Source organism: Fukomys damarensis, unplaced genomic scaffold (genome assembly GCF_012274545.1).
Source record: "Fukomys damarensis isolate Sample0158 unplaced genomic scaffold, DMR_v1.0_HiC HiC_scaffold_39, whole genome shotgun sequence".
NCBI classification, from domain to species: Eukaryota; Metazoa; Chordata; class Mammalia; order Rodentia; family Bathyergidae; genus Fukomys; species Fukomys damarensis.
This window is the reverse complement of record NW_022900951.1, coordinates 101,181,401-101,205,243: the sequence shown is the minus strand read 5'-3', so window position 1 is coordinate 101,205,243 and position 23,843 is coordinate 101,181,401. Positions and strand designations below refer to the sequence as shown.

Here is a 23,843-nt window from a genome sequence, read left to right as displayed (position 1 = left end):
CTTATACTTTTAAAAATACAGATATATATGTGTATACATGCACATTTACAAAGTATGTTATAAGGTATAAAAAGCTTTGTTCTATGCATATATCGTTACTCTGGCGCCTGAAAGGATGAAAATAATGACATCTCAGTAGTTGTACATACTCCTCATAGCTAAATTTTGATTTCTAAATACACTTCTACTGAAATGTAGTTGAGGAAATGTGTATTTATAGGTCTCTGGAAAGGAAAGTAAGTAGTATAAGGTTAACTTGGAATATCTTGTGCAAGAAAGCAAGGAAATGTTCAGGCCTCTCAAAATAACAGGAGGCAATAAAAGGGATTCTCACTGGCCAAGTGTGAGCATTAGAAAGTGTAACATTGGGTATTAGCAACAAAAAATAATTCAGTACTGTAGTATTAAAAAAACTAAACACAAATTTCTCCAAATAGGTGTGAATTATTCTTGAAGTCATGTAAGTTCGGTTGTACATAATCACAATCATAATCTCCTTTAAATTAGATATTATTATTACTTCTATTTGCATATGAGAAAACTGACATTCACAGAGTCTGAGTAGCTTACCCAATATTGTAGAGTGAGTATATGAAAGAGCTCTATTCTTCAGGTTTTCCTGACTTAGGGACTGTGCCTTCACTTACTACACCAAACGGCCTCTAATATTAGTTGCTACTGCATACTATTTTATTACCTCCATTGTGATCATCTTTATCTATTGTGAAATATTTTCTGCAACATTATTTTTAATGGCAGCACATTCCTCTATTGCATATAGTTGTAGCTTTAATCAATCCCATTTGATGGATAGGTCAGTAAATTTCAATATGTTTCATTTATCTGGATGTTCATTCCTCCAGATCAGGGAAGTTTTCAGTCATTATTTTCTTAAATAAATTTCCTACCTCTTTCTCATTCATTGTGCCCTCTAGAATTCTCATAATACATATCCTGTAGGCTTTATTCATTCTTTTTAAACTTTATTCACCTCACTGAACAATTTCAAATGAGGTATCTTTGAGATCACTTGTTTCTGCTTGACTGAATCTGTTATTGAAGGTTCATGATGGAATATTTCATTTCAGTCATGGTGTTTTTCAGTCCAAAAATTTCCATTTAGGTACATGTACATAATAAAACTGCTTTGTTTGTTTATTTTGGTACCGGGGATTGAACTTGGGTCCTTGCGCTTACAAGGCAGGCCACCGAACCGCTGAGTGAGATCACTTGTTTCTGCTTGACTGAATCTGTTATTGAAGGTTCATGATGGAATATTTCATTTCAGTCATGGTGTTTTTCAGTCCAAAAATTTCCATTTAGGTACATGTACATAATAAAACTGCTTTGTTTGTTTATTTTGGTACCGGGGATTGAACTTGGGTCCTTGCGCTTACAAGGCAGGCCACCGAACCGCTGAGCTAAATCCCCAGCCCACAAAAAAACCGCTGAGCTAAATCCCCAGCCCATGAATGGTTTATTTTTAAAATACCCTTCCCCTTTGCTCTCCATCCCTCCCTCCTCTAATTCCTCTTTCCTTGTTTTCATTCTTGTCCATATTATTAATCCTAGTTCATTCTATGGCATATAATGTTTACGTTCATTAAGGTTATTAGGTTCCTGTACATGGCATATGTCTATTCTACTTATTTTCCCTTCCATTCCCCCTCAACCCTCACCCTTAGTCTTGTAGCCCTTCCCATTTACAAGACACCCACCCCCTGGTATTCTATCCATCCTTTATTAATCACTTTGCACTTTGTTTTACTCAAATTAGAGATATCATTCAGTGTTTAAACTTGTGTATTTGGCTTATTTCACTCACTCAACTTTAAAATTCATAATAGGTAATTCCTGGAATCAGCCTGTATACTCATCAACAAATGAATGGATAAATAAAATGTGTTCTCTATACATAGTGGAATATTATTTGGCTATAAAGAAGGACAAATTAGAGACATCTGTAATAAAATGGATGCACCTGGAATGTGTCTGTATTCTTTCTTTACTCATTAAACTTTAAGCTGATTATCTTCACTTTATATATCTCCATTTTAGGTTTAATTATAAATATTTTTATGCTGACCATGATGGTAAAGTCTATAATTCCAGCATTCAGGAGGTCAGGGCAAGAGGATTGCAGTGAGTTTGAGGCCAGCTTGGGCTACGTAGTGAGTTGAAGACCAGTCTGAACTATACAGAAAAACCCTTTCTCAAAAACAAAAAACAAAACAAAACAAAAACCCTTTATTTCATTCCTTTGGTAGTATCATGTTTCCCTGATTATTCATGATCTTTGTGGCTTTGTTACCTCTTCTAATTTTCACAGACTACTTTGAACAGGTAAAACCTTTTACCAGTGTGCTCCCCCAGTGATTCTTTATGGGTTGTCTGGGAGGGTCTGTAGTAGGCTTGTGGCTTGAATTCTTGAGCTGCTGGGCCTAGTACCTGGGTGAGCAGAAGGCAGATCTAAATTCTGAGTCCATAGCTGCCAGGGTCATGCCTGGAATCATAAAAGATGTCTTGGAATTAAGGCAAGAGGGAAGCTTAAGACCATGAAGGCCAGTCTCCTGTTGATAAAGGCCTGGAGTCTGGACCTTGAGTAACCATATTGTAGGTTAGATCCTTGGAAGCCCACCTACTAATAATGTATGCCTAGAACCTGGACTTGTGGGGGACATCTTGGAGCCTCGGGACACATAGATTTACCTGGCACTGGGGATGTCCTATACACTTGATGCATAATGGACAGTCTGGCAGTAGAGTTTACTGGAGAAAGTCTGGTCCTGTCCACAGTACATTTGGGTGCTTACTTTCTCTCTTCTTTCTCCACACTGAGAGTAACTCTCTTGGCATGACTGCATGGGCTTGGAGGAGGAGTGGTGCTGGTAATGTGACCATTCTTCCAACATTCTTCAGTGCAACATTTTTTTAATCCTCCACCTAGATTCTGTAATCTCTCAATGGGATTCCTTAGCTCTTCAGACTCCATGGTTGTTCAGACTTATGTTTCTGTGAGGGAGTGATCACTGGAAATTCCTATTCCAACATCTTGCTGAAATCACTCTCCTAAATTGTATTACTAAATTACTCCTGTGGTTGAACACTTTGTCATGTTAATTTGCTTGTCTTCCTTTGTGAATCACTTCTTCATAACTTTTGCCTCTTTCTATTGTACAGTCCAGCTGTTATTTATTGATTTATAAAGAAATTTTATATATTAAACATTTAATATTCTATAAAAAGAAACAAAATTATAGTTTTAAATCATAAAAAACAATGAAAGCTGAGAGACTGACATATTCTCCATTACCTACTGATACCATGGCAAGGAATTTCAGGAAACAGTCAAGAAAAAAATTATTAATTTACAGGGATAATATGAAGTTGAATAAACTTATCATCACCTACCTTTTTTCTAAATAAAACTTGAGCCAGCCGCCATTGCTCAAGCTCCGGGAGGTAGCGTGGGCCCAGATCCACCACAGGAAGGATAACCACGCTTGCTCCCGACCCAGCCGCCATCGCGCAAGCACCGGGAGGTAGGCTGGGCCCTGATGCACCATGGGAAGGAGAGCCACGCCTGCTCCCAACCCAGCCACCATCGCTCAAGCGCCGGGAGGTAAACTGGGCCCCGATCCACCGTGGGAAGGAGAGCCATGCCTGCTCCCAACCCAGCCGCCATTGCTCAAGCACTGGGAGGTAGGCTGGGCCCCGATGCACCATGGGAAGGAGAACCACGCCTGCTCCCGACCCAGCCTCCATCGCTCAAGTGCTATACCCCCCCCCACTCTCAGACCTCCTGACTGTGCCAGTCTTTGGACCCACTCTGCAGAGGCAGAGGTGGTCATCAAGGGTACTTTTCTGAGTTCCCAACTTTGAACATCTTTAAAGAAAGGGCATGGGAAACCTGTAATAGAACGTTGTGGAGTTCAACCATTCAGAAGGTTGGGGAACTCAATCTGGGCCTTGCAGCCCGAGGTCAGTCAGCATCATGGGGTTCGGCCATCAGCTAACTGAGATCAGGGGTCTTGCATCCCCACTCTGTCTGAGCCATTAAATGGTAAATACACTATATTGAAATTTTGTTCACTGCAGACATGTTCTGGACTGCTTCTTGATTTCAATTTAATTCAAATGATTTAAGGGTGATAGACTAGTGACTACCACAGGTGGTCAGTGTCCAAATTGTGCTTGATCTTAATGTGTTGCTGATTGTATCAGTTGGGATAAAGCATTGCAGTTGATTTGATGAGTTGTTTTTTCTGATGTTATGAAGATGAGAATGTCCGTGGGTCATTAGAGACACAGAAGCTAGGGCACAACTATATCAGGAAGATTTGGGTGATAATCCAGAGATTAAACCAAGGACAGTCCGACAACAAAAATAAAAATGAGAAAACACTTAATCAAGACACAAGGACAGACTTCCAGTTTACCAATGGCAAACAGTAGGGCAAACAAGGAGGAAAAGGCCAATAGTGAAACATCAGGGCAACCTGAACTCAAAGCACAGGAAGTAACAAATCAGATCAATCAGGCTCTAGAAAAATTCAAAACAGAAATAATTTCCCAGATAACCATAGAGATAGTGAGCAAAATGGAAGCCATGATTCGAGACTCTAGAGCAGAAATGGACAGAAAAATAGATAAGCTCAGGACCACGATAGAAGCCATGAATGCCCAGCATAAGAAAGAAATGGAAACAATAAACGCCCAACATAGGAAAGAAATGGAATCCATAAAACAGATTCAAACAGATATCCAGGAGATTAAACACTCTATTGAAAATGTACGCAACAGAATAAAGAATGCGAAGACAGACTCTCAGATATAGAAGATAAGATTGCAGTCAGTGACCATGAAAAGAGAGGTCTCTTAAATAAAACTTGAATTTATTTAAAAAAATAAACAAGGCTTTGAACAATGAAATAATTAGTTTTAACAAAAAAATGCTAGAAAGATTGAGGTAAGGAAAAGAGAAGCAATTGTAGATCCAATGAATGATATACAGCTTAAATTTATTTAAATTACATATGACCTGGTAATCCAATAAAATAATTAAAGCTTCCTTATACAAATTATTTTATTGATATACATGTATTTTCAAATTAGGGCGGTGGTTATAGAGTTTCTAGTAGTATCCTGTGCCCTTACCTGGAATAAATGATCAAAATTATTTTAAACAATTAGTCCATGGCAAACAGTATTTTTTCTTCATGCAAAAGCAACTTGTTGGCAAAAAAATTTAACATAAAGCATTGGCTTCATTAACCCAATATTTCAGCCAAACTGCTTCAGCAGTAAATGTCACTGAATGGAGTATATAAATCACATCTTCTCATGGCCTTGAATAAAACAAAAGTAGTATGGCTTAGTAGATAGAGACTGTGTAAAAATTAGAGTACAAGTGTCATTCCTCCATGTTCTAGAAGAATTTACTCTTAAGTTTTAGTTTCCTCTTTTGTAAAATGAATAGATTGGTGCCAAGTGAATTTTCTGTGGTATTTTTGTTCTAAAATAAGCTGTTAATTTTAGAACAGTTTTAATTTTATAGGTTGAAAAGATAGTACCAAGAATTTCCCTAAACTCCTCATCTGATGTCTTCTATTGTTAACATCCTGGACTATCACAGTAAATTTGTCACAACTAACAAATGAACATTAACTTAACTTGGATATGTCTAATTTTCCCTCAGTGTTCATTTTCAATTCCAAGATGGGATATTATATTGTCACGCCTGTCTGTCCTCCTCTGGTCTGCACTAATTCCCTGTACTAAATGATCTACATAGTTTTCAATATTCTTGTCCAGTTTTTTGGCAAAATGTCTCTCAATTTGGATTTCCATGATGTTGTTCTTGCATGTAGATGGGAGTTACAGGATTTTTTGGTGGGAAGACCAGAGATGGGACATTGTTGTCACATATTAAGAACATATGCTGTCACCAGTGATGGTAACCTTGATCACCAGTCTGAAATAGTATTTGCCAGATTTCTTCACTTTGAATTTCATCCCCTAATCTTTCCAAATTACACACAACTATTCTGCAGTCTTTTATACTTTAACATGCCATTATATTATTAAGTAACAAGGAGATTTCCTTACTTGCACAGATACATTTTAGAGTTGAAGCCATCATCTTGGAGTTCAGTTAACATGGCTAAAATATTCTTGGGATCCATTTCATTGGGGTATGTGAGAATTCTGTTATGTTTCTCAAAATGAAAATTTAATTGCTTTGTTAACTTTTTAAAATGTGTGTGCCAAGAAATTATGACATCTTTAAAATCTTAAGAGTGTTCTGATTTTTGTGAACCTTTTATCCAGAGAATTCAAAATCTATGAATTCCGTACCCCAGTAATCATGGTGCTGGACAAAAGTAAACAAACAGCCTTGGGAGCTGTTGGTGAGGAAAGAATAATGTTTCGTTAAAGAATTCTGATCTAAATTTGGAATTAGAATACTTTGTGGGAATTATTTTAACTCTAATATTCAGCCTGTGAAGATAGCAGTTGAAATTTACTCAAATAGTTTAGTACCTCTCTATTACGCTTTCCATAAAAACATAACTGTACAATCCCCTTCTAAAGTGAAAAGCAAAGGATTTGTTGAGGAAATGACTTTCTGCCTTTCTCCACTTCCAAGATGGTTTAGTGAAGTTAGTTTAAAAGGGAAATTAACCAGATGGAATAGTCATTACTAACAATTCTTGGGCATTTAATATGTGCGAGACATTTTTGAGGTACCTTACATTACTGACATATTTACTTCTTGTAATCACTCTATGGACAAGATGTCATTATTATGCCCATTCTGTGTGAGGATACTGAAACACAGAAATTAAGTAGCTTGCTCAAGGTCACAGAGATTGTTGGTAGCAGTAGCAACAGCTCTCCTTTAGATTGAATGCAAGATCCAGGAGGTCAAGTTTTTTGTAACAAGGTACTGTTGTATCCTCAGCACTTAAAACAATGCCTAATACATAGTAGTCAGCCAACAAATAGTAATTCCATGAAACAAAATTTGAGGATCTCCATCATGAGTCAACTTCATTTTGATAACACATTGTTGACTCAGAAGAACATTGTTGTCATAATGTCCCATTCAAGAAAGAGAAAGAGAAAAGGAAGAAAGACAGAAGGAGGGAGGGTGAGAGAGAGAAAGAGGGAGGAAGAAAGAGGGAAAGAGGGGGGAGGAAGGAAGAAGGAAGGAAGTAAGGGAAGGAAATGTAAGGAAAGGAAAGGGAGGGGAGGGGAGGAAAGGAAAGGAAAAGAAAGGAAAGGAAAGGAAAGGACTCAAGATGAGTCAGTATACATGGCAACACTTCATTCTCTGTACCTCTCTGGTTTATTAAATCTTACAAGGCAGCTAAGAAGATTCAGTAGTTTTCCACCTCTTGTCTGCTTTCCATATTCTTATAATATCTCCTGCCTCTCACTTTCATTTATGCCCTTTTGTTTAATATCAACTGTGAACAGTTAGGTAATTGAAAGGGTTTCAAAGTCTCAATTCCTAAAATTTGGCATAAAGATACCTGCCATGTTCCTCTGGCTATAACTACATGATGCTTTTCAAAGTAATAACTGCCAACATTTGTAGACATAAATCAATGAATATATTTCCATTTATAAAATTTAAATATACAGAAGGCAAATAAATACAAAAATGATAGAACCCAGTAGTCTGTTGCTTACTTTCCATAGTCATTAGGAGCAATAGTAATTAGTCATTATTTGGATCTTTTTAAAGAACCTAGATAACACTACCAACATGTACTCAAGCCAGGGAAGAAAATCAGAGACTGTTTTGGGATCTAAGATATTCCAATCATCAATACTATTGAAGTACCAGACAGTGATTTGAACCATAACAAAAGGAAAAATTAAGAGAGCAAATGTGAAGTGGAAAAGGACAGAAAAATTTTAAAGAACAATCAAAACTGCTGATACTTGACTAAATTAATATTCTTCAGTAGTCATTAAACTGATATTCAAAATGTATCAATCATGATGCTGATTATTCCTCCTGATTCCACTAAGCAAATAATAATGAAAAAGTAAAAAAGATTTGAATTACAGGGAGCACTTACCAGTGCTGTGACTTGACATGAAACCCTTACAAATTATGTCTATCTGATAAGGACTATGCAGATGGGTTTGTTATGCAACTGTAAATTGAGATCATATATTAAACCTGTGATAAGGTATGCAAATAGGCATGTAGTTTATAAATATTACTGCAGCCTCAGGATGGGAAATACAAAATGCATAGTAAATGAAAGTTTAAACTAATATAATATAGAAATGAGATATTAAAATGATTTATTCCTTTTATAGAATCTTTTCTAGCCTGGGTATTAGATACAACTGAAATTATACTAAGGCAAAAAAAACGTATGGTGCCACAGAGAATAATTTACTTCATTTAGAAGAAAGCAGTGATTCAAACATGTGGAGCAACAAGAAAGATATTTTCATTGTTTCTGTTGTAGTAGCTCAAGCTTAATTGGCATTTAGTTTTACTGGTTCATTATGGCAAACTTGCAGAATGTGCTCTGTAAAGCCATTTAAGTGTTTGTCAAGTTCATTTTTCCAAAAGAATTTCGACCCATGACTAACACAACAGTTTTTTGTGCTTTCAAAAATATTTTACACAGATCTCAAAACCATATTGACTACATTCAGATTGCTTTAAAATAAACATTTAAGTATGTTTATTTATGTTCATGCTGTAGTACAATGACAGTAATATTTTAGTAGAAAATGTGTAAGTATATCCCTAGGGAAAAAGGCAAAACTTCAATGAAACTACTAAGCAAAAGTAAGGTGCCATAAATAAACACACATTACTTCCTTTATTTACTTCTTTAAAAATGCCTCACTAAAAACTAATGGTTTTCAGTCCTGCATGTAATCTGGCTATTACCAGGATAAAACTGAAATGAGAAGGTAATTTATCAAAAAGCTGTAGTTTAGTTATATAGCAGTGTGATGTTTAATGTGATAAAAATGGAATTTATTTTAAGATGGAACAATAACTTGGTTTCTTTAATGCTTGAAGTCACTACATTAAATTCAACTAGGATTTATATTTGTAGTGATAGATCTTATTGCAGAAACATCTAGTCTCCTATGATGTCCACCAAAGCATCAGCCTGGTGAGACTGTTTCCCATAGGAGTTAGATTGAAACCCTGAAATCATCAGGGTAATACACTGGTGTATTTTTTAGGAAGGGGACTGTCCAGCACACAAGTAATATATAGCCTTGACAAGCTTTGGAAGTGAAGCACGAAAGCTGTAGCATTTCATAGCCTGAGGGAACATGGAACAAGATATGTGAGGGAGCTAGTGTGAGAATGCTGACAAAACAGGAAAAATTATATTTAAAAATATCACATTGTTTTAGTTTAGCATGATTTGAAAATTATGACATCAAACAGAATAATCAGACTTTATTTTTGAGACAAATTTCAAACTTTCCAAATAGTCTTATTTGGTAGAATTAAAAGATCCTCCCAAATCCTTGAAACAAATAAATAATTTGCCTTGAAAATCTTGCAATTTCAAGATTCACTTATATATTTATTACTAAAGCCCTATTTATTTTTTATTGAATGGATTCTAATATCATCTGTAAGAGAGTTAAAAAAACAACAAAAGATAAAGAATAGCATGGAAGGTAATCCTACCTCTTGAAACTAGCACTATAAATATAGTTTGGTAAATTTAAATTACTAAAAGAATTGTTCCCAGAACCCTGGTTTTCCTTATTCAGATATTTAGAAGATAATTCTTAGGCTGCCAGATTCCAAACTGTACTCTGTGGAGTTTGGGGGCAGTACTTTTGGATCCACAATCTCTTTTAATCAAAAGAGGTCTGTTTTGATTTTTGTGCTTTGGGGGTTCTTCACATTTAATTGCTAAATGGTTTTGTTGCTTTAAAAATATTTGAAAACCTCTATGATAGGAAAAATGAAAGAAAAGGAATAAAACAGTGCATCAACCCATTAAGCTTAAAATTTTCTTGAGCAATGAGTTTTTAAATGATGTAATAATACATTAATATATTATCATTGGAAAACATTCTAACAATATGAGAAAGTTACAGTATCCTTTCAATTGCTCCAGATTCCCTCTCTTTTTATGCATTTACGATAGATTTGTTTTTGTTTTTGTTTTTGTTTGATATTGGGGATTGAACTCAGGACCTTGCACTTGTGAGGCAGGCAGTGGAACCATTGAGCTAAATCCCCAGGACCTAGATATGTATTTTCTAATAAAACAGGATCTTAGGATACTCAACGTATTACAGCTTCTTTCATACAAGTCTCTTTCCATGTCAGCACATATAGGTAACTCAGTGTGTATTGTTAACTAACAACCAGACCCCTGCCAACTGTGCCCTCTCTGATTTGCCCCATTTGCTGATTGCCAGGAATGTAAAGACTACCATAGCCAATTTCGGCTGTCAATATGAAGTCACTGAAGTGGGTTTGTGAAGACTCACACAGTTCCCTCATAAATTGGTTCCTTTTATGTCTCGTTTTGGCTTTTTATTTTGAAGTAATTTTAGACCTACAAAAAAGATGCAAATGTAGCACCGAATTCCAGTAAACCTGTCACTGAGCTTCTATGGATGTTAACATCTTGCATAACCATAGTAAAGTTGCTGAAAGTAAGAGATTAACATTGGTATGAATGATACTAAAAGCTTAAAGTTTAATTCAAACTTTTCTTGTTTTTTTAGTCTTTTTTTTCCACTCTAGTGTCATATCTAGGATTCCATACTACATTTATTGGTCCCTGCCCCTTAGTTCCTTCAACCTAATAATTTCTGTTTTAATCCTTTTAATTTTTACATAGGATTTCTCTGTTTTCCAGAAATTTAAAAATTTCTTTTAATAGGTAGACAAAAACAATGTACACATTAGTGAAAGATCATGTGATGTTCCTATACATGTGTACATCATGTAATTTTTTCAATTACATTTACATAGGATCTCATATATATATAGTATATATATTTATATATATAAAATAGATGGATGCATTAGTTGTTCCAACATTTTTATATATTAGCAATATCAGTATATTAACAATGCCAAAGTGAACTTCTATATGTAATCTCTTCTGTAAAAATCTGAGTTTTTTTTTAATATAGACTCCTAGAAGTAGATTTACTTAATCAAGGAACATTCTCAGCTTTGTGATAGATATTAAAATTAACTTCCAAATCCACTTTATCAAAACATATCCCTACCAACAATGTACAAATGGAGTACTTTCTAACAACCAAGTGCTAAGTACCAAGGACAGAAAAAAGAAAACCTGACTCCTGCCCACCAACTGATTAATAATAATGAGGTAGATGTGTAAATAGATGTTTTCAGTATATATGATAGATTTTATGATAGAGCGCTAAAGGAGAAACATCATCTCGCTTTGTGAAATATTTCAGATAATTGAGGTCATCACTGTCCAATAGAAATATAATATAAACCACATATGCAATATAAGATTTTAGTATTAAAATATAAAAAGAATTAGGTGAAATTAATTTTAATGAAAATTTTATGTAATCTATTTTATCTAAAATATTGTCATTTTAATATGTAATCAGTATAAATTATCAATACACATTTTAGATTATTTCTTCAATTCAGTCTTTGAATATGACTAGTCAAATTACAAGTGCTCAGAGACACATGCGATGATGAATGGCTACCCTACAGGACAGCACGAGACTAGCTCATTCAGCTTGTGGGGGTTTTTTTGGTTTTTTTTTTCAGCTCGTGTATTTTCACATCTACTTCTGAAGCATTCCTGTGGTCTCCTTCTTATAAATGAATATGTCTCTTTAGTGGTAGTGGACTGGAGAAATGTTATTGATTATAAAAGTCACTCAAGAGAAACGGAGTCCAACATCCTAACAGAGACTGTGTAGCTATAAATGCAGAGTTATGGTTTCTCTAGAGGTATGCCAGTTAAGAGCTTCTGCTCATGGGATCAGCCCACCTTAAGAACCAAGGTACTTGATTCAGTTTGGCATCTGAGAACAGGAAGATAATACACTTGTTACCTTAACTTTGTGAGTAATTTATAATTTCAGAGCACATCTCTGCAATTTGATTAAACAAGAAGAGTAATAATTACAAAATGTCCAGGGCTCAGCAGCAAGGAAAATTTGTTAAAAGACCGTTAGGGGCTGCCATTCTTACTAAGCTGAAAAGGCATCACGGCTGGAATATCCAAATAGGCTTGTACACATTCTGTCCCGCTGTTTCATTTTATTGAAATGTGATTTATTTTATTGAAATAGTGGGACTAGTGCTCTCTAAGAAGAAGTGGGCAGTATACATGTCTACTCACCGTGTATGTATATTTTTATATATGTCTGTAAGAACAGTAACTTTTACCTTGCTCAATTCAGGAGTACTTTTATATTATATCTAGTCCAACTAGCAATACTCATTTGGAAGTGTACATTCTGTTATATAAAATTGCAGTTTTATTACTTTCGATTCACTTCTTGTTTATTGGTGGCCAGTTTTTGAAGAGGGTCTGAGGGCACTGAGATGACATGATTGTAGATCCAATCCTTATGTGTATGAGTTCTTCTACCACTCTGCCTTATTGACTGAAATCACACCAGGCTCCTTAGTGTTCTCCACACACCCCACATAAGACTTCAGGACTGTTTGTAATTTCTGTTTCCTCTGCTAGGAAGGTTCTTCCACTAGACATTCATATAGCTTTATATCTTTTTAATTTAGTGCAAATATTGTCTCCTCTTAGAGGCCTTTCTTGACCACCCTTATTTGGTTTTTCTTCATAGCACTTATAACTGCCTGAAAATATCTCATTTATTCACTTTTTCATTTTGGTAACAGTTATATTCTATTTTATAGTTTAGATTATATTATATCTCTTTCTTTGCCTCTCTTAACCCATTTACCCTCTGAGAGAGTAGAGACTGTTTTCCATTGACCTAACTGAATTAAACTTCAAAATTTCTTGACACAAATCAGGCCTTCAAAAATATTTGTTTAATTGATATATGAATGTAAGTTAACATTGCCCTATTTGTTACCAGTTATACCCTTAATTCTAACCAAGTGACTCATGCTGCCTATACTTAATTTTGTGAGAGTAACCTAACTAGTGTGGCTCTGAATGAAGATATACTAGGAGTGAAGGAAGCTCCTGTATCTTCATCCAAAGCTGACAGATAACCAGAGTGTACTAATTAAGTTATAGTGCTGGTTTCTGTATAATGATTTTGGTTGACCTAGACCTATGCTGTCCCAGCTGTTAGTTGTTGTTAACATTACCTTTACTTATATTCCAACATTCCCAATGTTCTTGGCAAGGGCTTTGAAAATATGTGTTGAATAAATCAATAAACAATCCCCATAGGAGAAGTACTATTATATCTTTCTAATGGTGAATTTGTATGTCCTATAGATCACTATAATTTTATTTATTGGCTTAATTTAGACAAACTATTACTTATTTTCAATGAAACTTAATGCCAGAGTTGCTTGGTGATCACAGTTGACCCTGGACATACATGTGCTTTTTGGCTTCCTTTCACAATTCAGCATGTGGAAGTTCAATTTGGAAGAGAGAAAAAGCCAGTACCCTGGCCATGACACCCTTGATCCATAGCAAGTAATTAACTTCCATTATATATTTATGCAAACATACATTCCAAACAGCTTGTTCCCCAGGAAACATACAGTAAACTTAAAAATTATAAAACTTCACTTGCTCAAAAAGTGTTGTGATAAAATGTGCTCCAACCGCTTTACCTGACTTGATTGGCTGGAAGCAATTCAATTCACTCTGTGGTGAAAATTAATTTTTACTTTATCTATTCTGAAGTCAATCTCTCACCACATGCATTTTCTCTAATTTCTAGTGCCCATAGGAAACTGGCTTAACTTAAAATATATAAAATAGTCCTTTTGGCCTTCAAGATGAAAACCACTACACCTTTTGTTACATACAGCCCGTCTAATTTCACAAAAGTAATTGAACTAAGGAAATGAACCACATTTTCAGTGTGCTTAATGATATCCATAATATTCTAATTAGGGGGGCAGAATAGATTGAATTTTCTACAGCACTGATAAATACCTTTAATTGGGATAAATATGTAAACCAGACTGAGTTGTTTGGCAAGCAACACACAGTAATGTTAGTAATATAACTTTATTAACATACAACACCGTACCTTACTCAGGGCTGCTATTTTTTTGGTTTCAATTGTTTCCAATAGTTGCAAGAGAAATTCATCAAGCAGCATTGGTCTTAATTTTAAGAAAAAGGTAGAAACCAATTAAATGCTTAAGAGCTTAAGGACAAATTAGAAAGTAAGTGTTAGAAATCCCTTTACTTCTGACTAAAAGTGGATAAATGGTTCTTAACTAGGCTGCCTGGCTAATTTCTCTGTTCTCGATCATTAAATCATATACTATACTCTATATGAGTGCTATGTACAGAGAGATTAGCCCCCTTCGGTCTTCCTAGGCACACAAAGAATATGGGGAAGATTATGAGCAGATTCCTTTTATTTTTTTTTTCCTTTTGGTAAGATGTAGTTAAAATTGAAAACTATAATGAGAAAGCAAGTGAAAAGTTTTCCTAGCTTCTGCCCTAGGCACTGTTCTCTTCTAACATTCTCTTCCTTCTGTGGCCTCCTTCATACTTACAATTTCGACTTTGCCTCTGTGCATATATGACTTTGCAATATTATTGTAGCTTTAATATTTCTCCACATCTTCAGATGTCTCATTGTTATCATTTCTATCTCCGTGGCCCATCAATCCCTGGAGCCCAGATTTTCCATAGCTGAATTAATTGCATTCTTCTAATCTCCACTCAACCCATGTATTCAACACATATCTAGTATCAAGTATTTGTAGACCAAGTGAACAGTTCCCCAAATCTATTCATGGTTCTACTATTCATCAGTTACTGTGGTGATTGAAGAATTCCTCCTTTTTCCTCACTTTCTTGTATGCCCTTCTATATGCACCTGCAGACATGCCAGAAAAAATACACACAGAAATATCGGGAGCACATAGAGAGCTTGCTGTCAAATCTTGGCCTGCCCTCTAGGCAATTTCTCTGTAAAATATCTTATTGGTCTCCTCACTGCAAGAAACTGAGGCATTTCTGTAACATGTCCTTAACTGAGCCACTGATAATTCCTCGCTTAGATTAGTAGAGTACCATCCCAGTTGGTTTCTCTGATGTACCGTTGGGCCTCCAATCCATCCTTCACACTATTCCTACAAACGGTATTCTAATGATAGTTTTTCTTTGCCCAGACACCTTCAATGACTGCCATTTCTATGTATTTAACCCTCTTAAATAAAAACTTAATTATATCACCTATATGCTCAGAAAATAGCAATGTAGTAGGGGAAAGGTAATAAGAGAAAAGAAAAACAGGAGAAAATGAAAAAAATGGAAACGAAGTATTTGTAAATAGGGAGGAGAGGAGGGGGTGAAGGGAGGGCAGGGACAAGGGGAAAAATGAGGACCAAGACCTGTCATGTAAAGGCACAAGATCCCAATAATGAGTGTAACTGTAGTGTATACCTAAAATGTACCAATAAAGTCAATGAGGAAAAAAAAAGAAAATACCAAATATCTCTGTTGCTTCATAAATTAAATCTAAATATCCAATGTGGCATTCAGTGTCCTCCACAATATGGTCCGAACCCTTCTGGTCTTAATTTCCACTACCACCTACACATAACTAAATTCCAACGAACCCTAGCAAATTCCTTTACCTCAAATATACCCTGTACTTTTTATAAAATCATATTTTGCTCCACCTGCCTATTCTCCCCACCTACTGCTATCATCCATCAAAGCCCTGCATAGCCTTCATTTCTGATCTCACTTCTTCACAGAATCATCCTTGATGAGCTCAGCCAAATTTAACCTATTACTCCTTTAAAGCATTTCTTTTAAGATGAAAGCTTCTTTCCAGATGGCAAACATCATGCATGTTCATTGTAAGGAAAAGAAGAAAAAGGAAGAAATCATACAAAATAGAATGAAAAATCTGCATAAACTCTCCATAATTTTAACATGTTCTATATATCCTCCCAGTGCACATGTACATGCATGCATGCGTGTGCTCGCGTGCACACACACACACACACACGCACTTCAGATCATTCTATTCATACTTTTTAGGAGCCTGATATTTTTTATTTAATGCATCATGATCATTTCCCATTCCATTGACTGATCTACTGCAACATGATTTTAATAAGCACATGATCCTGTGTTATTTGTGATATAATCAGTTATTTAATTTATTGCTTCTTGAAGAGCATTTAGACTAATCATAATTTTTAAATATTATTTTTGAATGGTACAATAGACTCCCTTGCAATTTGGTACAATAATAGTTAATTCATAAAAATTAAATTGCTGGCTTAGAGCCTAAATAAAAATTTTCTCTTTTTAAATAAGTAGTGCCACTTTGCCCTGCAAAAAGATTACTGTATTTTTATATTCTCATCATCAGTATGTGCTCATCTGCCTACATACTGACCTATACCACGTACTTTTTAATCAACTTATAGAAATTTTAAACCTGTCTCAAATTAATTCTTCTGCATAATGTTATGGTTATGTTAGACTTGTAATACCGGTAAATAATGGCCTGATACATATCTAGATATCAACATCTGCTGCAGCTATCATCAGGCCTTATCCATACTAGACATTCAGGAAATACTTGCCATAGAGGTCTCTCAATTTCTCATAGTAGGCTGTCATATTGCAGTAGTTTAATGTGCAAACCAAAGTTATATGACTAAGGGAAATGGAAAACAAAGGAGTCACACTTAGGAGCTGAGTCATTCTCATTATAATCGCTTAACTAATCCTCTAATGTTAATCCAATCACCAAGAATGGTTTAGCCTCAAAACATTTTACAACAGCTACTCAAAACCACAGGTACATGTATTATATGTATAGGTATACACTCCTAGTTGCTTATCCTAACTAAAAGACACTAACTTGTCTTGGAATTTTTAGGTATAAATGGATAGCTTGCTTGGAGACCTTCTCACTGGGTCTGAATAAGTTAATATTTGACTTCTTTTCTTGCAGCAGTACATTTGTTTGGCCTGACTTGGCAGTTGCAACCAGTTGAAGGACAGTTATATGAAAATGGAATTAGCAAAGGGAACAGAGGGACCGAGTCCATGGATACTACTTACTCTCCAATTGGAGGAAAAGTTTCTGACAAATCAGAGAAAAAAGGTACAGTAATCAAAATAATTGATTGATTATTGATTACTTTTCTTCTGATTTTTTCATTTGGACCATACCTGGGATGGTTTCACTTCACATTAAATTTAATGATTCCTTGAAAGAATAAATACATGTAAATGCCTTGTGGAAGCAAACTTTCCTTTTCTCCACTGCCTTAAATATAAACCAATTAAAGTTTTCAAAGATGTTGGCAATTCTGAAAATAGATAAATATTTACAGAATGGAACTGTCAATACAATGGAAATTGCATTTTGCATATAACTACCCTGAAGCCACATGAGATTTTGATTAAGTTCTCTGTGTCCTTCCCCAGCACTTATGTATAATATTTTACCAGGAATTTACAGAAATTTCTTCTTTGTGCTTAATTTAAGGGTGAATGTTTATGTCAAAATAGGAGAATATGAAATTTTTTCTAGTTATAGCACATGAATTTCTCCTGTTGGAAGAAAAGAATAATCACTTTGAGACCTAAATGGTAAATTTAACTAACATGAGCCTGAGCTGCCTATTTATGATAAATGTCACAATGCCAGCGCTCTCAACTTTGAATTCACATGGAATAATCTTGGGCTTAATATACAAGCACTGAAAATAGCTGGACATTTGTTTTATGACTTCCTTTAAAATAGGATTCAAGGCTGGGGATTTAGCTCAGCGGTCCGGTGGCCTGCCTTGCAAGCGCAAGGACCCGAGTTCAATCCCCGGTACCTAAATAAATAAATAAATAGGATTCGATACAGCTATGTATAATTTCAGGAAGCCACTTTGAAAAGTGAAAATGAAGAACATGTATAGCCAGCACTATCCTGGGTATTTTAAAATAAAAAATAAATGAATAAATAAAGGACCCAAGTTATTATACTCAAGAAGCTTACAATTTTATATGGATATTAAGATGTATTTTAGTTCATAGGTTGCAAGTAAGGTAACATGTTATTTTATAGTTGTTGCAGTTGGTACTCTTTACCCGTGTATTTAATTCCTTATTTTGTGGGGTGGGGTGGTTTGTCTTTGTTTTGTTTTGTTTTGTTTTGCTGTTTGCTTCTGCAGAAATGGCCTTCCTTTGATTCATGCTTCAACAAAAAAATGCTCAGAGATAAGCAAAAGATAATAGTTCTGTTCAGGTTTTTAATTCATGTTGCAATCTCCTTTACATCTCATTTTTAAATGCTTTTTTCTAGTCTGGAATAACCTTTCCCAGTAATTTAATTGCTACTTCTGACAGGGGCTTAGGAAAGTATAGGAATCCAAGGTGACAGAGAAAGAGGTCTGAATACAGTCATATTTTTCTCCCTATCCTCCCCTACCTGCTTTTTCTCCCTTCCCTTTTCTCTTACTGTTTGATTCCTTTATATCTGAAGTTTTATATCATCTTTCCAGGAGTTTCTTTCACTTACAGTAAAAAGCAAAGATACCTCTTTGAACGTATTTCTGATTTTTACTTGCAATGTGTAATGACAATGAAAATGCAACACAGCAGAAGATCATCATATAGTTGCCATCAGAGTATATTTAATTTTGTATTCTAATTCACATCTATGATTCCTTGTCATAAAGTAGGTCGATAACAATGGCTAAACTTTATTAAGCAACTACCATGTGCCCAAGAATTCCTCCAGACACTTTACATCAGTAATATCATGAAGGAGACATGGTCTCTATTTTCCAAATGAGAAACAGAGGCACAGAAAGGTTGGGTAACTTTAACAAGGTCACAGAACTAGAAACTTGTGGACTGATTTCAGATCCTCATTTCTGAATATCTGTACTACTGTTGACTTCTAAACATCTGTGTCAACAATGAGGTTCCACTTACACTGCACATTTTTTGAAGATTTTTAACAATTTGAAAATCTCACAGATGAACCATGTAGCCTAGACATATTTTTAAATTACAAAAAAAAAAATGTTGGGCTGGGGATTTAGCTCAGTGGTGCCACATCTGCCTTGCAAGCACAAGGTCCTGAGTTAGATCTCCGTTACTGAGAAAAAAATTACAAAAAAGTTAAGTATTTCATGAAGGTAGAAAATATATGTAAATAGTAGTCTATAAAATATACACAAATCTATAATAGTTAAAATTTATTAAAATACATACAAATTTTTGCAAACAGTACATGGTGATTTGCAGTCAAGAAAAATGTAAACAAATTTGAAGATGCAGAATTAAATCACAACTGCATAAAGTTACCTGCAGTGTATACTGTACTAGTATAATAATGTCGCAGCTACCTCTTGTACCTAATACAATGAGCTCAAGGGCTGAGAGTATCCACTCACATTGCCATGTGGCACTGATGATCACCATGTGAGCCCTGGTCTCTCCAGTAAGTTACATATCAGAGTAAAAAGTCCACTCTCAGTAAACTTGCATAGTTTTTCACTGTTTGTAAAATATCTAACATACAAAATATGTGCTAATCAATTTTTTTGTTATCAGTAAGGCTAAGGGAAAGTCATAAGCTATGCATGGATATTTTCAACTGTGCAGGGGTCAGTGACCCTAACCTCCACATTATTCAAGGGTAAACTGTATATTGAAATTTAAAAGTGAAATATGTGTGAAAACCACAAGAGAATTTTTACACAGTAAAATCAAAGCCCCAGAGTCTATTCATGATAGATTTTATAGAAATTCTTTTCACCTATGTTTTAATGTGTTGTGACAAGTTTTATAAATAAAAAAATGTTTTATGATTCTGCTCAATTATTAAACACAAACAGGGCAAACTGATTTCAGTTTACTACTTTATTAGGAAAAATCATTATGACTTCATGCTGTTAACTTGAGCTGACTTTTTAATGGAAACCTGAACATAGCCTTACCTATAATTCTGCTTCATGGTTCTGCTATATTTTGTCTTTACTGCATATTATTTACCAAGTAAAAATAGCTCCTTTTTTATAATGCCATGAATACACTAAACTAAACTTTAAAGATAATGTAATAAAGTATAAAGGTATTTTCAACTGGTCAGATGATTACTTTTATGTTTTGCTAAACAACACATACCAGATAAATACAGTTCTAGAAGCTTGTTTTGATGTCATATAGCCTAAAATATGAAACTGACAGCCAGAATATTCTTTTTTATGTTATGGTCTTTACTATCCTACAGGATTAGACATTGTAGCATGGTAGTTAAAAGCCTGGACTACGGAATCAGACTTGGCTTTGAGTACTGATTGTGTCATTTATTGGTTCTACAACTTCCAGTAATTGACACAATCTCACTAACCCACGATCCTAGTCTGTAATGGAAGGATAACAACAGTAGGACCTGTGTAGTATGAGTGTAGAGAGGAATAAGTGAAATGTTTGATATTAAGCATATATCCCAAACTAGCACATGGTTGAATCTAGTAACAATTATTATTTGATCAAAAGATTTGAAAATTACCTTGAGTCTTTCTTAACTTCACTGACATTCTATTAGGTATTGCATAACCTACTTTTGAAATATTGTCAATTTTTCTATGTAAAATGGCCTTCTTGGGATACAAAATTTTCTCTCCATAAACTTTGGGCTGTGTTAAATTACCAATATACATCTATTATTTTTAAATTACTATCATCAGATGATGATGGGTACTAATAATGGTATTTTAGAAAATCAACTTCTATGAATTACTTCCCCATTTATATATATATATATATATATATATATAATTTATATATTATCTGCTTTATATATATAATATATACATAATCTGCTTCTCATTAAGAGATAGAAATTTCTCACTACTTCGTTATCTAAAAGAAAGGAAAATGTATCTTATTATAGGGATTTAGCATGCCAAAAATTTTAATAACACTCTAGAATTTAAGATATAAGTCATAACCACACACTGGATCTACCAGAAAAAGAAAACTTAGTTGTCATTGTTCAATGAACAGTTAAAGAACTAAGGACATTTTATGTACTGATACAGCCCCTGAATACCCTGGAAACTTACAAAGTAGTCATAACTCTTTTAATTTAACCAGCAAACATTATATAACAACTAATTTAAACAAGATTAAGGAGATAAAAACAAATAAAAGGCTCACTCTTACATCTGAGTTATGAACTACAATGTAGTTCTCCAATAAATATAGAATATCAAAGGGCCGGGGATTTAGCTCAGTGGTGCCACCACCTGCCTTGCAAGCGCAAGGACCTGAGGTTGGTCTCTGGTAACAAAAAAAAAAGAAGAAGAATAAAACCTTAAAGATTATCAAATCATACTTTCTTATTTAAAAAAGAAAATGTCATCCAAAAGGTCAAGATAACACAGAGAAATAGAACTGAGGACACCTGGTTCTTCATTTTATGTTTCTCATCCATTTTTGTAATAATGTAACAAAATAAAAATGTAAATTGCTGAAGAAGTTCTCAATCAGGAAGTATCAAAGACAAAACTGAACAAGCAAGGAAACTGATTATATTCAGGTTACTGCAGTAAGTATTCCATGTGAGATGATTTACACAGAGGACTATTTTGTAATCAGAGGAAGCCAGCTTTACAGGAAATGTTTATCTCTTGTCTAGCTGGTTTCGGGAGAAAAATGATTTGGAACTCAGCTAATTATTTATGAGACAAGGAATGCGAAGTTCAAGGGTCTGTATCTCCTCTTCCAGAAGATTCAGTCAAAAGGGGAAAACAAGTGAATCATAGGAGAGCCTTATGAGAATTCTGAGAAAGAATGGATGAAGAGCTTTACCTAATATGTCACTTAGGAGAAGGTACATTGCATATGTGCTTGAAGTGTGTGTGTGTGTGTGTGTGTGTGTGTGTGTGTGTGTCTGTGTGTGTGTTTTCAGCAACAGTAAGCCCTTTCCCAGAAAACAAGAGTAGAAGAATTTCTTAACCAATGTTGTCTTCCAGGAGTACAGGGCTTAGGTAAAGTCTACTAGCTTCCGAATCAGGGTGAACTTTCCTGAACAGTCAAGGGTACTGAATTCCTGGATATTGGTTGCCAAAATAGAGTACCAGAAAGAGGAAAGAAAAGCAAAAGATACAGCAGGCAGCTCATATCTTCCTTACAGCTTGGCAAAAGACTGGCCTTGAAAAAAAAGTGGCATTTCATTAAAATTCACCCTATAAGATCTATCTCCACACAGCTGAAAAAAAATTATATAAACCTTCTAGCCAGTGTCTATGGAATATATGACCATGTAAACAACACTCACTTGATTGATTTGACAATCTACACCATGCCATGAAGATGCTTTAGCCAAGACCAGACAGGGACTATAGATAGCTTCATCTCTGTGAGATCTAGTTTCTCATCTAAAAAAAAAGGGAGTTGGCTTTCAACCCTTTCAGGAGCTGAGGAGCAAGAGTCCTGGGCAAGGAAACTCTTTTTATAAATCATATCTTACCTACAAATTACAAATTTAAATGTAAAACAGCTAAAAACGAAATTTCTCCAGATAAGATGAGGGAGAGGGTACACATTTATGCTAAACCTCCCACTCCCTTCCTCGTTCTTTTTTAGGCCATCCATTCTCTTATTAGCTGTTAAGACTTTGACAAGCATGGGGTGATGCTCAGTATACAACCAAAATGGAACTGTGAAGGTTAGATTTTTTTTTCTTTTGAGACAACTGGCTTCTCTAAACCTCCTCAGAAATAGGACATTAAATAGCAAACCTCTCCCCTCTCCTCAGCCCAGCTGAATAGACTGAATATGCAGATACTGGCACCAGGAGGTCAAATCCAATTTCATTTCCTTAGGCAAGAGAAGGAAGTTCTGGTTCCTGACAGAGATGAAATAAACTGAACAGGTCCATTATTTCATTGTATTCCACCTTTCCCCGTTTCTTGCTGTAAAAGACTAACACACCTGTGCATGGTGAGATGGTGATTGGAGGCAAATGAGCTCTCCATCTCTTCTGAGCTAGCTTTGCAGAAATCCTTTTACCTTCTCACCAGAATAAATGGCCTCCAGTGATGTCAGCACTGAGCTAGGAAACCTGAGCATATGACCCTAAATAGTCAGTAATAAGTAAGAGGAGCTTATCTCTAAAGTCCCTTACAGCTCTCTGTGTTGAGTCAGTGAATTCTACTTCTACATTTAGGGAAGAACAATTTCCTCATCCAAGTAAAAACCAGGCCTATACTCCAGGAAAGTGGTGAAAAGTATCTTTGTGAAGTTTGTAAATAACAGTTGCCATTTAAAGTACTTACTAAAGGATAGGGGATTTAGCTCAGTGGGTCCACTGCCTGACTTGCAAGCTCAAGGACCCAAGTTCGATTCCTGGTACAAAAAAATAAATAAATAAAAATTTCAAAAAATATAGTACTTGCTGAGAAGTCTGTTGTAATTCAAATAATTAGTTCCCACTTTTATGCCTTATAAGTCTGGATTTTTTGACATACATTTAGCAATAATGACCAGCATTTAGAGAGCATTTACAATTTCAAAATACTTTAATGTCTTGTATCCACATAACAGTTTTATACTGTGGCAGCTATTGTTACCCTTGTTTTAAAGTTGAAAATAAACACAAGAGGGTTAAGTGTCTTGCCTTGCATAAGA

General features: G+C 35.1%; 1 protein-coding gene across 1 annotated transcript in view; it reads left to right on the top strand.

Annotated features, from left to right (window-relative positions):
- Tenm1 (teneurin transmembrane protein 1) overlaps positions 1-23,843 on the top strand; it is a 788,119-nt gene that overhangs the window by 477,042 nt on the left and 287,234 nt on the right. The window contains exon 8 of the mRNA XM_010608026.2: positions 17,149-17,301. Coding sequence (XP_010606328.1) covers positions 17,149-17,301 — 153 coding nt within the window. The remainder of the gene's footprint in view (positions 1-17,148; positions 17,302-23,843) is intronic.